We start from the raw sequence: 14243 nt of genomic DNA, 5'->3' as shown, positions 1-14243 counted from the left end.
TTACATATTATTTAACATTGTAATTATGAAACTTATCTCTGTTAATGTCTACCATTTAGATAATTGTTGAATATGGACAGTAATTGGAACTTATCAAATATTCACCCTTAAAAAAAGAAAAAAAGTAACCCTCAACAGGGTTCGAACCACTGACCCCTGGAGTCCTGGAGTAAAAAGTCTACCGCCTAGACCACTCGACCATCCATGCTCATGCTTAGAGCGGATGTAGTTTTAGTTGTGAGCGTTAGCTCACAACTAATTTTACAGAGCAAGTTTTGCAAGTCAGTCTGATTTTAACGACGCTAAGAACGATAACTGCAAGTCACTGCGCTAGGAACGACAACCGCTGCCTGTTTATACTTAACCACTGGTACACTGCAGCAGACGGACTGACAGTATATAAACATTAGGTTTAAGAGCTTGTTCAATGATATTGGTCAGTCTAGTGTTTATACCAGCTTGTGCGAAGACATTTGCCAGTTTGTCATTGAAATCTTTACATATTGGCTGCTTTCAGGGAAAACGGGGTTTAATGCTGTATTAAAAGTCTGTCATGTGGGCAACATTGTTGCTCAATAATTTAAAGAAAATAGATAAAGAATAAGATACACATAACACAACATGTACATGATTATAGGCTTCTAAGTTGCGTCTAAGATTATGCAATAGCAAACAACGTCAGTGCCTTCAGCGCCTTGATTTACCTATGTTAGCAATCCTCGTAGTATCCCACAATAAAACGACAACAACAGAACTTTCCAAATTATTCAATCGTTTCGCGTCGCACGACGCTTTATAATTTTCAGATTTTCAAATCATCAAAAGATGCATTTAATAGATATTTAAGAGCATGGTAAATGGTCAGTATTACTATTTCCTAAAAAATAACATAACTATAACGAAAATTTGCGAATCGGAAACAACTTTTTTTTTATTTTTTTTTCAATTTACCAAAACGTGAAATCTGTTGGACGGCCCCTTTAAATTAATTTAACTACTACTACTACAAGTAGACTTTCTTGAAAGAAAGCAGATTTAAACAGTACAAGAAAGAATAATCATGTACAATTTATTTTAAAAAATAGGAAGATAATAAACAACATTTTATTGATAATATAATATTATTAATAAATATTATTTTAAACTTCTGTATGCAAAATAAATATAGCTATCAACAAGTTGTAGAAATGTATGCATACCATGAAACTTAAAAAACGGAGCTTATTCACAGACAAAACAGAACTTACCTACGTTTTAATTGTTTTCGGAATAAGAACGGGATCCCTATAAGTTTCATTAACCTAACTTAAATACTTGTTAAGTTATTCAGGATGCAGATCATAGTTTTCAACTTTCATGTTACCATAGCTACTTCAATTATATTCTGACAACCGAAATATCACGCATATTCAACAATATCGCCCTCTTTTCTTAAACTCACATTTATCAACCTATATTAAGTACTGGTAGTTTTTTTTGTTGTCACAGGATAAAGATTTTAGTGTCCAATTACTTCCGTAACCATTGTAACAAAACATTTTATCTGACAAAACAATGAAATAATGTGCATATTCCCCAATATGGTCCTTATCCACAAACCGAGTTTCACCAACCTAGCAACAGCAGCGTTTGAGTTATTTTATCAGCCAGATTTTTCTGACGGACGTGCAAAACTGTACTGATATGCGTATTTCCCATACAAAATTCCACAGCGATTTTCATCAGCCTAGTTTAACATGTTTCGTTTTAACATGTGATGTCGTCAGCTGATATCAGACTATCCTGTCCAAATATGCCATTAATTACTAGTATGTCGCCCCGTTCCTGTTTGGTCACTTTGTCGTTTTGAAGAATATGTCTGACGTTCTCCTTAAGATGCTTTGCACGGAATACACGTGTACAGTCAAGCATGACCATTGAATTGAACTTCACCAACACTTGTTCGTCATCGCTTCCTATGAGTAGATGTGTCATCGGAAACCCCAACAACGTTATTTTGACATGTTAAAAGAAGAGAATGAACGTGCTTAAGTCACTACTATCGTGCACAAAAAAGGTATTCTGACTCGTTATGCGGAAAGATGCTTGAAGCATCTTACAGTGACGTCTATTCCAACGGTCTTTCCAGAGCAACGCGTTATTTTGTTATCGCCCATTTGCTCTTCGTTGTGCAGTTCGGCGCACAGTGATGTCCCGTTAATGAGTAGGACTGCTCGGACGAATGAATCATTTTGTGCGACAACTGTGTCCAAGTTTCGACATAATTGTCTCGTTGTCCATCACAATAATTTTCGTTTAGCTTTAACTGATATATAGTGTCGTGGATCTGCTTTATCTCTTGAGGGTGCGACAATCCATCGTACTTGTTAAAGAGTTTGTTAAAAATTTGACGCGGCTAATGTTTTTCAATCATCGTCTAGCACCGGAAGACCTCACTACAAAGCCATGTTACCCGCTTCTTGAATGTCTTTTCCGCGTTCAAAGACGTGTTGTACGTATATGAACAATAAATCATTGGTTCTGGCTGTGGGATTAGAGGATGTATTCGGGTTAGCCGGAGTTTCTTTTTCATATGAAATACAGTCCTTTTATTCAAATACATTTGCTAGACGGTACGCTTTCGGTAAGGCATCGCTATTCGCGTCATTGAGGAAGTCATTTCTAGGTAGTTCAATGTTGTTAAGAAGACTTTTATAGTATCATTCCAATCACCGTCTTCAGTCTAACAAGTGCGTGATAGTCCTTTACTTATGTGAATGATTTTCATCATCTTTTTTGCAAATAGCTTGTTTGGGCGAGTATGAAAATTTAAGGCATCTAATGTTTCTTTATTTTATAGTTGGGAAATAATTTTATCATCGACCAAATGAACACGCACAATTAAACAATTTCTTTATCAACATAAGGCCTCCATGGTTTGTTGCAGAATATACGAAACTTATTTTCCATCTTTGCCTGAAAGGGATCTTTTCACGGTTTGGTAAATTTACAAAATTGAAAAAAGTTGTTTCAGATTCGCAAATTTTCGTTTTAGTTATGATATTTGTGAGGAAACAGTATTACTGAACATTTACCATAGTCTAATATAGCCATTTTATGTATCATTTGACGATTTGAAAACCATAAAATTATAAAGCGTTGCAACGCGAAACGATTGAATAATTTGGAGAGTTCTGTTGTTGTTTAAATTTACGAAACTACGAAGATTGCTTATATAAGGTATAAAATACTTAAACTGTGTATAACCGGCGGAATAGCCGAGGGGCTAATGCGTTTTTACTTCAGACTAACTCCAGGACTCCGGGGGTCACTGGTTCGAGCCCTGGTACCGGCTACTTTTATTCCTTTTTTTAAATTTTATTCTTGATTTTTTATTGGAGCTTTTAAGATCCAATGTTTACATTCATCATTAAGCATTTAATGACTAACTTTAAAATATGCCAAAATCTGTGAAAAGGCCCCTTTAAAACAAGTCGTGGTACCCATGGATGCATTCCTTTTATTTATGGAAAAATAGCTGTTCAAAGAGAAAATATTTGCAAGGTCAAACAGTTTTCTGGTGATCAACCTACAGAGCTTTAAAGTGAAGTATGTTTACTGTGGATGACACACACTGTGAAATGAAGTTAACATTGTGCGCCCAGTCAAATGCCTATTAGAGTTTCGGTAATAAATCTCACAAAATGCAATATAATGCAAGGGTTTCAGTTAACTTTCAAATCTTTGAGTTACTCTCTAAACACTGAAAAAACCTTTATTATATTTGCCTAAGACACTAGAAGCATCAATAAACCAGGCCTTACAGCTCATACAAAGTAAATAAGAAAAGACAAAACCCGATATAAATACACACACATATTTTGCAATATATACAGGAACGTATTTTAGGACATTTATAAATGATGTTCCGTTTTGCTGTTTACATATGCGACTTCTTAATAATTAGTGTTCCCTTAGGTATTCATGTCATGGAAGAGAACATAAATATTACTTAGTTAAGTGCTTAAATAGCTTATTAAGCAATGATTGCTCACATAACATGATCGTGATAGCTATTGGCATGTTTCAGGGGTAATCAAATTCTGCCAAAATTCGTTGTAGTTAAGGAGGAGTTGAAATTAAAAGCTGAAAGTGATTTCTCAATATATATAGTTTAAAAACACACTTTTAGCCAAAATCGAAAACCGTCACAGCCACAATTCCCTTTTTACGGCAATCTACACAGGGTCATTCAAATGTGAAAGTTTCAGCGCGATCGACCTATGGCGGTACCCGACCTATGGAGTTCGAAACACAAGCTTCGTAACGTGCGAACGGACGGATATGTGTATTGCTTAATGCCCCCACTCATTGAAAGGATAACGCTCATTAAAACATATTCAAGGGTTTATTTACGTTTAATAAAGCGTTCGATGATTTTTATATACAAAAAATATACGGCTTACTCACTTCCCGAAATAACTCAACTGTACGTCATGGGAAATTCCCGTTGATACCTTATAAGTTTACTTTCGATTTTACTCGAGACATAAACGGATGATACACACATTCGAAAACAAGTAAGTAATGTAAGCATTATTATTTATAGAGTGTTTATTTAGCCAAGCATCGTCTTTTGTGGAAATCGGATTTTTACAACATGAAGTTATACTAGGAGGTATGCGAAATAGTTGACAATACAGTCAAGTTACCATTACCGGATCATTACCCATGGCCATAGCGGATCACTTTGATTTTCAAGACTGCGTATCGCGACAAATAGTTGACATTTTTAGATGATATTCTGCCTAAAGCATCTTCAAGGACTGCGCTTTAAAACGCATTGATTGAAACGTAATTGTAGCTACTCTTTGTCAAACATTTCGGTATGTTTTGCTGACATGTTTATACGACTTTGTTGCCTTCCGTCTCGTTTTCAAATTGAGGTTGAACATTTTTCACGGTCACATGCTATAACAATGTTGGAAAGTAGAAAGTTTACGCATTAATTTAAAGGCCATTTAGTAGTCTTTCTGCCTGAAAAAGTCCATTTCAGTTATGATTCGTGTTAAAGATTTTGCAACACCTTAAATGAAATTAAAAATTAGGGCAATAACGGATCAAGCGTGATAATATGCGTATTGATAAAATATTTAAGAAATAATCGACGGGTAACCGTTGGTTATTGCGGTAATAACCAACGGTATGGAGTTCCGATTTGTAGGAATTAAACCACGAGGGCGTAGCCCGAGTGGTTTGATAACAAGCATCGGAACGACATACCGTTGGTTATTACCGCAATAACCAACGGTTACCCGTCGATTATTTCTTAAATATACCTCGGCACGTGACTTGTTTTCTATATACAAAGAAGGAAAACTACTGTTGGTTATTACCCCGATATACCAACGTTTGTTTAAAGTGACATCACTTTGATTGTACGCGCACTATTTATGAATGAAGACGACGTCATTTGATTTTATTTGTTGTTGTGACGTCACGTTTTCGCGGAAAAGTGGAGGACGTTCGGTTAATATAATTCTTATTTATGTGTTATTATCGAAATAATCGACGGGTAACCGTTGGTTTTTGCGGTAAGGAATCAAACCACGAGGGCGTAGCCCGAGTGGTTTGATAACAAGCATCGGAACGACATACCGTTGGTTATTACCGCAAAAACCAACGGTTACCCGTCGATTATTTCGATTCTAACACGATTTCATTAATAAGTTATCCGCGATTTAATTAAAGTTTATAAATAAGAATAATATTGATGGATGGATACAGAGACTTTCAATAAATTTGGCACTCTGATAACCGAGTTTTATCTTCTACCTGAAATGCATTTATGTATATTATGGCTATTCAAACCAAACATTTTGAAGTACGAATCAATTTGAATTGTCAAGCCCGACACATTGGGAGTCTATGCATAACGTAATTACATACACATGTAAAATATAACCAATGGCGTTGTTCGTTTTCAAAAATCTTATTACTATTAATTAATATAATAAATATTATAAGTGCAAATTTTAAATAAGATTCAAATGCTTATTTCTGAAGTAATATATTTCAAGTGACGACCGAAAATAATTGTCTAAGTATTAAACTTGGTTTTAAGTGGTAAATTAAGATTAACAGAATTGAAAATACAACGGATCATGTGGATCGACACGACTGTGTTCAATAGAACTTATAGCAGGACTATAGATAAGGGGAGCAAGGGGTCTTAAAGCGGCCAATACACCTCATAAAATTCTTTGTCATTGGTGCTCATTAGAAACGCATCATGAAGACGATACTAATGCGTAGCCACAAAATTTAAAAGAGATTGGCAAACTCCCTTTATTTGGAGCTTTACACTTCCCTTTCCCTTTTATGATCATATTCCAAAGGGATAAGAACATCTTTCGGTAATTCGTTTTTAATTTACGTCAGTACATACATTTTTATTTATTTCCTGCTTACTATAGCAGTATTCCACAGCGAATTCTGCATTTCTGATTCACTAAATAGAGTGTGTTATATCTGGTAAAAAGTGTCGAGTTATCTGGAATCGAAGTGCCATTATCTTTGAGAAGATCGGTAAAAGAAGTGTCCATGAAAATGTGGCACCCGACTCTTAAAACATTTGAATTTCCTCAAATACGTTATTCAACTAAAATTTAACATGGTGTAACACTAATGGACATATTGATCTTTTATTTCGATTAGTTGGCACGTTCTTAATTTATTTTCAAGTATTTTTATTTTGTTCAAATACGTACTGATCTTCGAATTCATGACGATTATCGATGCAATTTTTACTCTTTTTTATAATCCACTGTTTTTTCTCACGACTTTCTTGCTCCGCAATACGAAGTACTATACCATTAATCGACCAAACAATGTTACGTGTCTGAAAACCAAATAAACAGAACATAAATGCAAAAAATCTGAAAACTCAACTCTCGCGCGTGGCTTTTGTTGTTATCTGGTATCGAAGTGCCATCTGTTATCAAAGTATTCGCATACCCGGCGTGCATCCGCGAACCTAAATTTCCTTGATTTTTCATTCAAAGTTTAGCTGTTACGAATTTTTTCGGCGTAAGCTGCATAAGCCAGCTTTTCACCTTAGCCTGACCTTTGTAAGTGTCCAATAAAATTCCAATAAAATTTCCCGCGGCTAGGTACGAATGAATACACTTCATTTATTCCATTGGCTGATTTGAGTATACCACCAGAACATTGGAAACATACCCGCGTCTTTGTAACACTGTTTTACTGTATGAAACAATTTTATCTCGAATGAAAAGGCTTAATAGATAGAACAGTTTTACACTCAATTCTCGACATCAATACAGTTTGTGCGTACACCTTTTATTTTCAGAGTATTACCAGCGCAAGAGCGTTTATACTTAAAAGGCTATGTTCTCATATTTAGTACTTACTTCCTTATTCCTGTCAACATGTTAACATGTAAAAGTATAAAGAGCAATGGAAGCGAGGCCTCACTTTAAAGCATTGCATTTCAACCCGCGAGGTATATCGGGTCAATTCGCGGACATTCAGAGTTTATATACAGGTCATCACCGGAGTTGGCGGCCAGTAAAATAATCGCTATATAATAAAGACGCTATCCGTGAACTAGGTGACCTGGAATTTTCTTTAGACCAGAAATATGTTAAATGAAGATATTCAGCAATATAATTATGGTATGTAAATAATAGATTCTTAATGTGTTTTCAACAATACAATGAAAAATATTATTGTTGATAAATTTAACAATAATTATTCGTCCATATTGCCTAATGTACTAAAGTGATATTATGAGCATGTAACAGTTTATAGGTGTCTATCGCAACCGTTGATTATTTTTGATGTTTCTACTTCATATACACTTATATTAATTAATGCAGCATCATCATACTAAAACAATATACCAGAAAGAGAAAAATAATGCATTTGAATATCAACCGTACTTTCGTTTGACAACTGATCATGCGTTTACGAGTTGAACCTAAATTTAGTTTTAGTGCAGATTTGTTCATACGACACAAAGACACGAAATTGTTTTACGGATCATTTCAGCTTACAGGACTGGGTGGGTCACGTAAGAATATCGAATATAAAATATATTTTTATAAACAACTGGTAGCAAGGTGAGTTGCAGATAATTAATCAGTAACCACATTTTAACTAACTATTTTGACCTGTTAATTCTTTTCAGCTCAATTCAACAGTGCAAAATGCCCATAATATCACTTTAAGCATAAGCACGATGATAATTGATACTGTTAATAATCGAATCAAATAGCAATGCCCGACAAACCACTAAAACAGGTTTGTTCGAAGAACGCGCCTATAAATACGGATACTTCTCGTGTGGCCGGTTGACTCATATGTTTAAATTTCACTTCCATTCTTCTTTTGGTTTTCTGTTTTGTATCTATAGGTTTATGACCAGCAATATGTTATAATGTAAAATAAGCCGCGAAAACTCCCCGTAACATCCCGTACTGCGTGTGATGCAGCTAAGAACTGCACAGAAAAAGACATTCGCTATCCTTGATCTCATTCATTAAACTATTTACGCCGTATATCTTTTTTAAAGATATTTCTTGTTACATATACATTTATTGCATTTGCAATAAGAATTCTTCTAATGCAATAAACTTTTCTTATCGTATAGTGTCGAAAAAGATGGATATTTATCTTCTTTACTCTGGAAGTTGTAGCATTATTTAGATATGAACGTACAAAAGACGTTATGAGAGTTCAAGAAAATTAATAGCGCCCGGGTATTTCACTGTACAAGAAAAGAGTAATGTTTCGGCGTAAATTACACCTGATGTAAATACTGCAATATAGCAATGATCGCACTTCTAGTAATTGTGATTTTTACAACAGAAACGGTAACTCAAAACTTAACCTATATAATCTAGATTTAATTTCCGCCTATATAATCTAGATTTAATTTCCGAAACATCACATATTCGTGCAAAAAAGGTGGGGCATTTAAACGTTGAAAACCCATATACGTAGTAATGGCAACTAAACATTTTTTTTAAATAAACATAAAATGCTCTACAATTGCCTTTGATTAGAAATATTTAATAACACAATTGCAAGTATCCGTTGTATTAATTATATGCATTATTTTATATACGCGTTCAATGGCGAATGTAGATAATATTATGTGAGTTTTGGATAAAGATCAAGTTTATCATGCGAGGCTTAGAACTATGGTAAGTCTCGCGCTACCATTGTTCGAGCCGAGCATGATAAACTTGAGCTTTATCCAAAACTTACATTATATTATATTTTATCCTATAATTAACTCCCTAATTCCGTTAATAATGATCAAATATCGCATTTTGTTGACAATTTTTGTCCGTAGTTGACAAAAACGGATTTTCCATTTTTGGGAAAACCCCGAGTGTTATCAAAAAATTGCGATAGTATAGAGCTAAAGTTTATACGATCGTTGTTATACTATCGATTTGCATCTGGTAAAAGATAAAATATCGGTCAAACTATTTTTGGATGTTGATATCAGTGCATATCTGTCCATTGCAATGTATTATAATCATAAGCATCCTTATTCTTGTTTAGCCAACTAAAGTCAATAATTCCGACCTAATATTAGTTAAACTAGAATGACACATTGCAGCAACGTCATCTCTGACATTTGTCATTTTCAATTGTAATGGATATGGGCGCGGCCGTACTGAAAGCAGTCAAGTCGTTCAAAGTAAAAGAGATAGATTAATGCAATAAATCGCATTTGAGCCAGAGGGGCATTATCGTTATTTTGTCTTCCGGGAGGATCATACAAGCGACATAAACACATTTTGAATGAATATTGAAGTCTATCTTAGACTAGAGAGTAGAGTGCAGTACTGAGAACATAATTGATTCCTTGTTTAATAACATTCTTATATTTTTTTATTAGTTAGCCAGTTGTTTACACAAGTTGGATGTGGAAATTTAGCTCAAGCGTTGCTGTATTAAGTCTTATGTGTAATTAAAGTTGTTTATATTTGACTTATTGATAATTTTTACGATTTTTTATCATGTGCGCTTTATTGAAAAGAACAATATGTGGCTTTGGCGACGTATGACGTCATTGTTCCACGCAAAACAGCTTTTTTATGGCAATGCCGAATTAAGCTTAGTTTATTCATCTGGTTTGAACTTAAAGAATTCCACATGATAACAGGATACAATAATTTAAACTGGGATTTATAATTAGATTATTTTTGTTTCAGGCTGGTATAGTCGAGGTCATGTCAGCTCCACATTTTACCCGGTTGTCTGCTGAGCTGACCAGACTGAGAGAAAATGGGAACCTGTTGGACACAAGCATTCCGACTCAGACTACCAGCGTTGCTCTTCACGGGGTTGTGATCGCTTTGTTTTCACAAGAGATACGACACAAGTTGACCCAAACTGTAAAATGTGACCTCAGCTTAGTAGGTTACAGTCATGCAAGTGTAGACAATTTGGTACAGTTTCTGTACGGCGGTAAGATAACTATTGGACCCGAATGCGGTGAAATAATTCAAACTCTTCATCTTGATTTGACATCTGATAAAACCATGCCCATTAATTTAGTTTCTAAAGATCGTAGAAACACAGAAGAAGATGCTAATTTAGAATTGAAATACATGAGGAATCTCACCTTTGAAATGGAAGTTCCAAGGCTACTTAAGGCCCCAAGACTATTAGCAGATGTACAAATACAAATTGGATCATATATACATAGATGCCACAAAGTTATATTATCTGCAATGTCAGAATACTTTGAAGTTATGTTTTCTTCAGGAATGAAAGAAGCCACAAATGACATTATAACTCTGAAAGGGATCAAAAACTATATCTTTAAGGATGTATTAAATTATATTTATACAGGCCAGATCTCTGTAAACAGTGGAAATGCACAGGCTGTTTTATCAACAGCGGTATATCTTCAGATAACTTCATTGCAAAGTCTTTGTGAACAGTTCTTACTACCGACTATTGACAATAACAACTGTGTTGAGCTTTGGAAATTTGCTGAAACATACAACTGTGTTCTTCTTCAAACAGGATGTTGGGACTACATACTGGACCACTTTCTTGAAATAAAAACATTGAAGCTGGTAAAGCGATTGCAGTTAAATGACATTCAAAAGTTAATAAAAGATGACAATTTATATGTTAATAGTGAATATGATGTGCTTCAGTTTGTTTTGAAATGGATTATAAACAATGAAGGCTCTGGGTCTCTTGAAAATTTGATTATGCACATAAGACTTTCACACTTAGAAACTTATGAGCTGCATTATCTTCTATACCATAAATTTGTAGAAAAAAATTCACAACTATGCGCACAAGTGAAAGAAACTATAGATATAAGGAATGAAACCATGTTTTCTCATCACCTACCACGTAAAGAAAAATGTTTGTTGGTAATTGGACACGACTTGCATGACAATATTGAAATACAATGCTACAGCTTGTCAGGCAAATCTTGGTATCGACTGAACTCCTTTCCGTCCTTTCCGTATACAAACTGTATGTCTAGGTCCGTGTGTTCAATTCTGTCCGGCTCTGCTTCCTGCTTTAACAAAACCAATGTCTATTTCACAGGTGGAGAAGAGAACCTTCGCAGCTTTTGCACGTATTCCGTTAAATCCAATTCCTGCTCAGAACTTGCTGAAATGAATGAGGAACGCTGTTGCCATGCTATAGGGTGTATAAATGATGTTGTATATGTTTTGGGTGGGAAACACCGGTATGGCCAGTATTTGGAGGGATGTGATCCACTATGCACTATTGAAAAATTTGACCACAAAGTAAACCAATGGATTACACTTAGTGTTACATTAAATATTCCAGTATTTGATTCAGTCTATGCTTGTGTTAAATCTAAAATATTTCTGTTTGGAGGTTCAAACGGAGAAGAATACTTGAAGGACATTCAGTGCTTTGATAGCGCGCTTGAGACGTGTACGACCTTGCACCATCAGCTTCCTATCCCTATCAATCTCATCTTTGGAGCTGCCTGCACAAACAACAGCGATGTGTACATCGTTTGTGAAAATGGAAACGTTATCTTTTTCAACGAAGAAACATCACCGAAAGTTTTTTACAGGAACCAAACAAAATTTGTGACGTACGGCGCCATCACTGTTTTCCATGAAAATAAGATCCTCGTCATGAGTGCTTTTCCAATGAAAGGCTATAATGATACCGTAGAGAGGTTTGATATTCTCTGCAAGAACTACGATTATTATGATGAAACAACACTTCCTTTTGAAAGCCACAATTATCCACTTTTTGCTGCTGTCATGCATGTAGATAAAATGTTTTTAGACCGTGGGCGTAAAGGCCCCATGTCGTTCAGGTACGGAATGAGATAATAACCTGTTATGTATATATTGTGTGATGTTTGTGTTAATGTGTTTATCAATGTATTTTCATTCTGTATGACACAGACTTAAGGTGGTCAAAAAAAAAGAAGAAAAAAATCAATGTTTTACTACAAACATACACAAACTACATGGTTAACACGTGTTTGAGCTCATGTGACCAGTTTCAAACTCGGCCGATATTTTATTTGAACAAATGTTCTGACCAGGTATCATTAAGATTTTGCAATAAACGTGGCGATTAAAGTGGCTACAATGTTTTACTATAGCCATATAAGGAAATCTGCCCCGCCCCATATTAGCCATTTTTTCAATGTACCAGAACTTCGAACTTGGTCGAGACATCATTAAAACAAATGTCCTGACCAAGTTTCCTTAAAATTGGACTACAACAGTGACTAAGAGTGTTACCAAGGTTTCAGTAAAGTCATATAAAAAAAGCCCCTCCCGTTGGCGGCCAATTTTTTGGACTACAAAAACCATTTTCGACCTCAGCCGAAATAGCATAAGAACAAATAGGTGACTTCTAGATCGTTAACAATGTTTCACTACAACCATATAAAGAATATTTGTACATGAAACAGATGACTTCAAGGAGCTAAGTCTAGCCGATAATTTGTCAAAACATGACCGATTCAAATGCAGTTTTTGTTTGTATCTCCAAGAATACACATTCACAGATTCTGGCATGTATTGAAGTGTGTCAGTAAATGCCTTATATTGATAAATGTAAACATTGGATCTAAAAAGCTCCAGTAAAAAAAAAAAGAAATAAGATAAAGAAAGAAAAAAAGTAACACTCATCTGGGCTCGAACCACTGACCCCTGGAGTAAAAGTCTAACGCTTATACCAATCGGCCATCCGTGCTATTACAAATATTTATATCTCGTGGCCACGAGTTAGCTATGTCGTGGCGACGAGATAGAAAAAAAGAGGAGTGCTTTTTTCTATTTCGTTTTGCATTTAGTGGAGGGCATCCATATGATGATACACACCAAATATAAACCAATGACACTTACGGTTTCAGAAAATAAGATGTTTACGTTTTTTACTATAAAATAATAGTTGAATCAGGTGATCCCAGATGCATGATATCAACAAGCTTTAAAGAGGAAACATTTTAATACTTTAATAAACTTTTAATATTGAACCCATGACCCGTGCGATTTCAGAGTGCAAGTTTCCAGCATACAAATTTAAATGACCCTACTTCAAAGCGTTCTCTATACATGATTGATAAATGCTCTACAGAAACACCAACACACCGACAGACAATTTGATCGAAGAGGGAAAGGGGCCAAGGTATACAACAAATATATGCATATTACTATAATTTAGTCAGAAGATTAATTTCTGCAGGCCATTCTTTCTAAATTGAATGTTTGAGGGCGGAATTTTATTTTATACTGCTAATTATTTGTATATACTATTCCCTAGAAAAGCGGTTTTATATACAAAAATAGGCGTGCAAACACATTTATAATGAGAAACTTCTTTTACTATGTGTAAAACAACCCTCTTAATTTAAACATCTTTAGCTCTGAAAAGAAGTTGACTGTATTATTGTATCATCGAAACTGACAGTGCATTTGATAATCAAACCAAATGGTCATCAGCATGCAACAGTTAGAAGGGTTGACGTAGGAAACACATCAGACATTAGATACACTCTATGATGTTTTTTCCGGTATTAAACAGGTTTTAATCGGAGATGAACAGGGATACTCCCCCCCCCCCCCTTGATACTCCCCCCCCCCCGGACAGCGCTAGTCCTCGCATCCAGAACCCGGATAGAGCAAGCGCGACAAACTGCAGAACACTTCAACAACAACAATCACCTCAGCAGGGTTTGCAACATGACGATG

The 14243-nt window shown here is 35.2% G+C and overlaps 2 protein-coding genes across 10 annotated transcripts in view; both read left to right on the top strand.

Moving 5' to 3' along the window:
• The window catches only part of LOC127866769 (kelch-like protein 21), a 141268-nt gene that overhangs the window by 119785 nt on the left and 7240 nt on the right, over nt 1-14243 (top strand). The gene's annotated exons all lie outside the window — the stretch shown is intronic.
• LOC127866768 (kelch-like protein 26) overlaps nt 4266-14243 on the top strand; it is a 17440-nt gene continuing 7462 nt past the window's right edge. Inside the window, exons 1-3 of one of the 5 annotated variants that reach the window (XM_052407560.1) lie at nt 4266-4559; nt 10233-11105; nt 11596-11817. In XM_052407560.1, the coding sequence (XP_052263520.1) occupies nt 10251-11105; nt 11596-11670 (930 nt within the window). In that variant the 5' untranslated portion in view covers nt 4266-4559; nt 10233-10250 and the 3' untranslated portion in view covers nt 11671-11817. Of the gene's footprint in view, nt 4658-10232; nt 12627-14243 lie in introns of those variants that run through there. The other 4 variants (XR_008043096.1, XM_052407556.1, XM_052407557.1 and 1 more) reach the window with 4 other exon arrangements.

This window comes from Dreissena polymorpha, chromosome 2 (genome assembly GCF_020536995.1).
Source record: "Dreissena polymorpha isolate Duluth1 chromosome 2, UMN_Dpol_1.0, whole genome shotgun sequence".
NCBI classification, from domain to species: Eukaryota; Metazoa; Mollusca; class Bivalvia; order Myida; family Dreissenidae; genus Dreissena; species Dreissena polymorpha.
The sequence above is the reverse complement of the archived record's forward strand: the minus strand, read 5'-3'. Positions and strand labels throughout refer to the sequence as shown.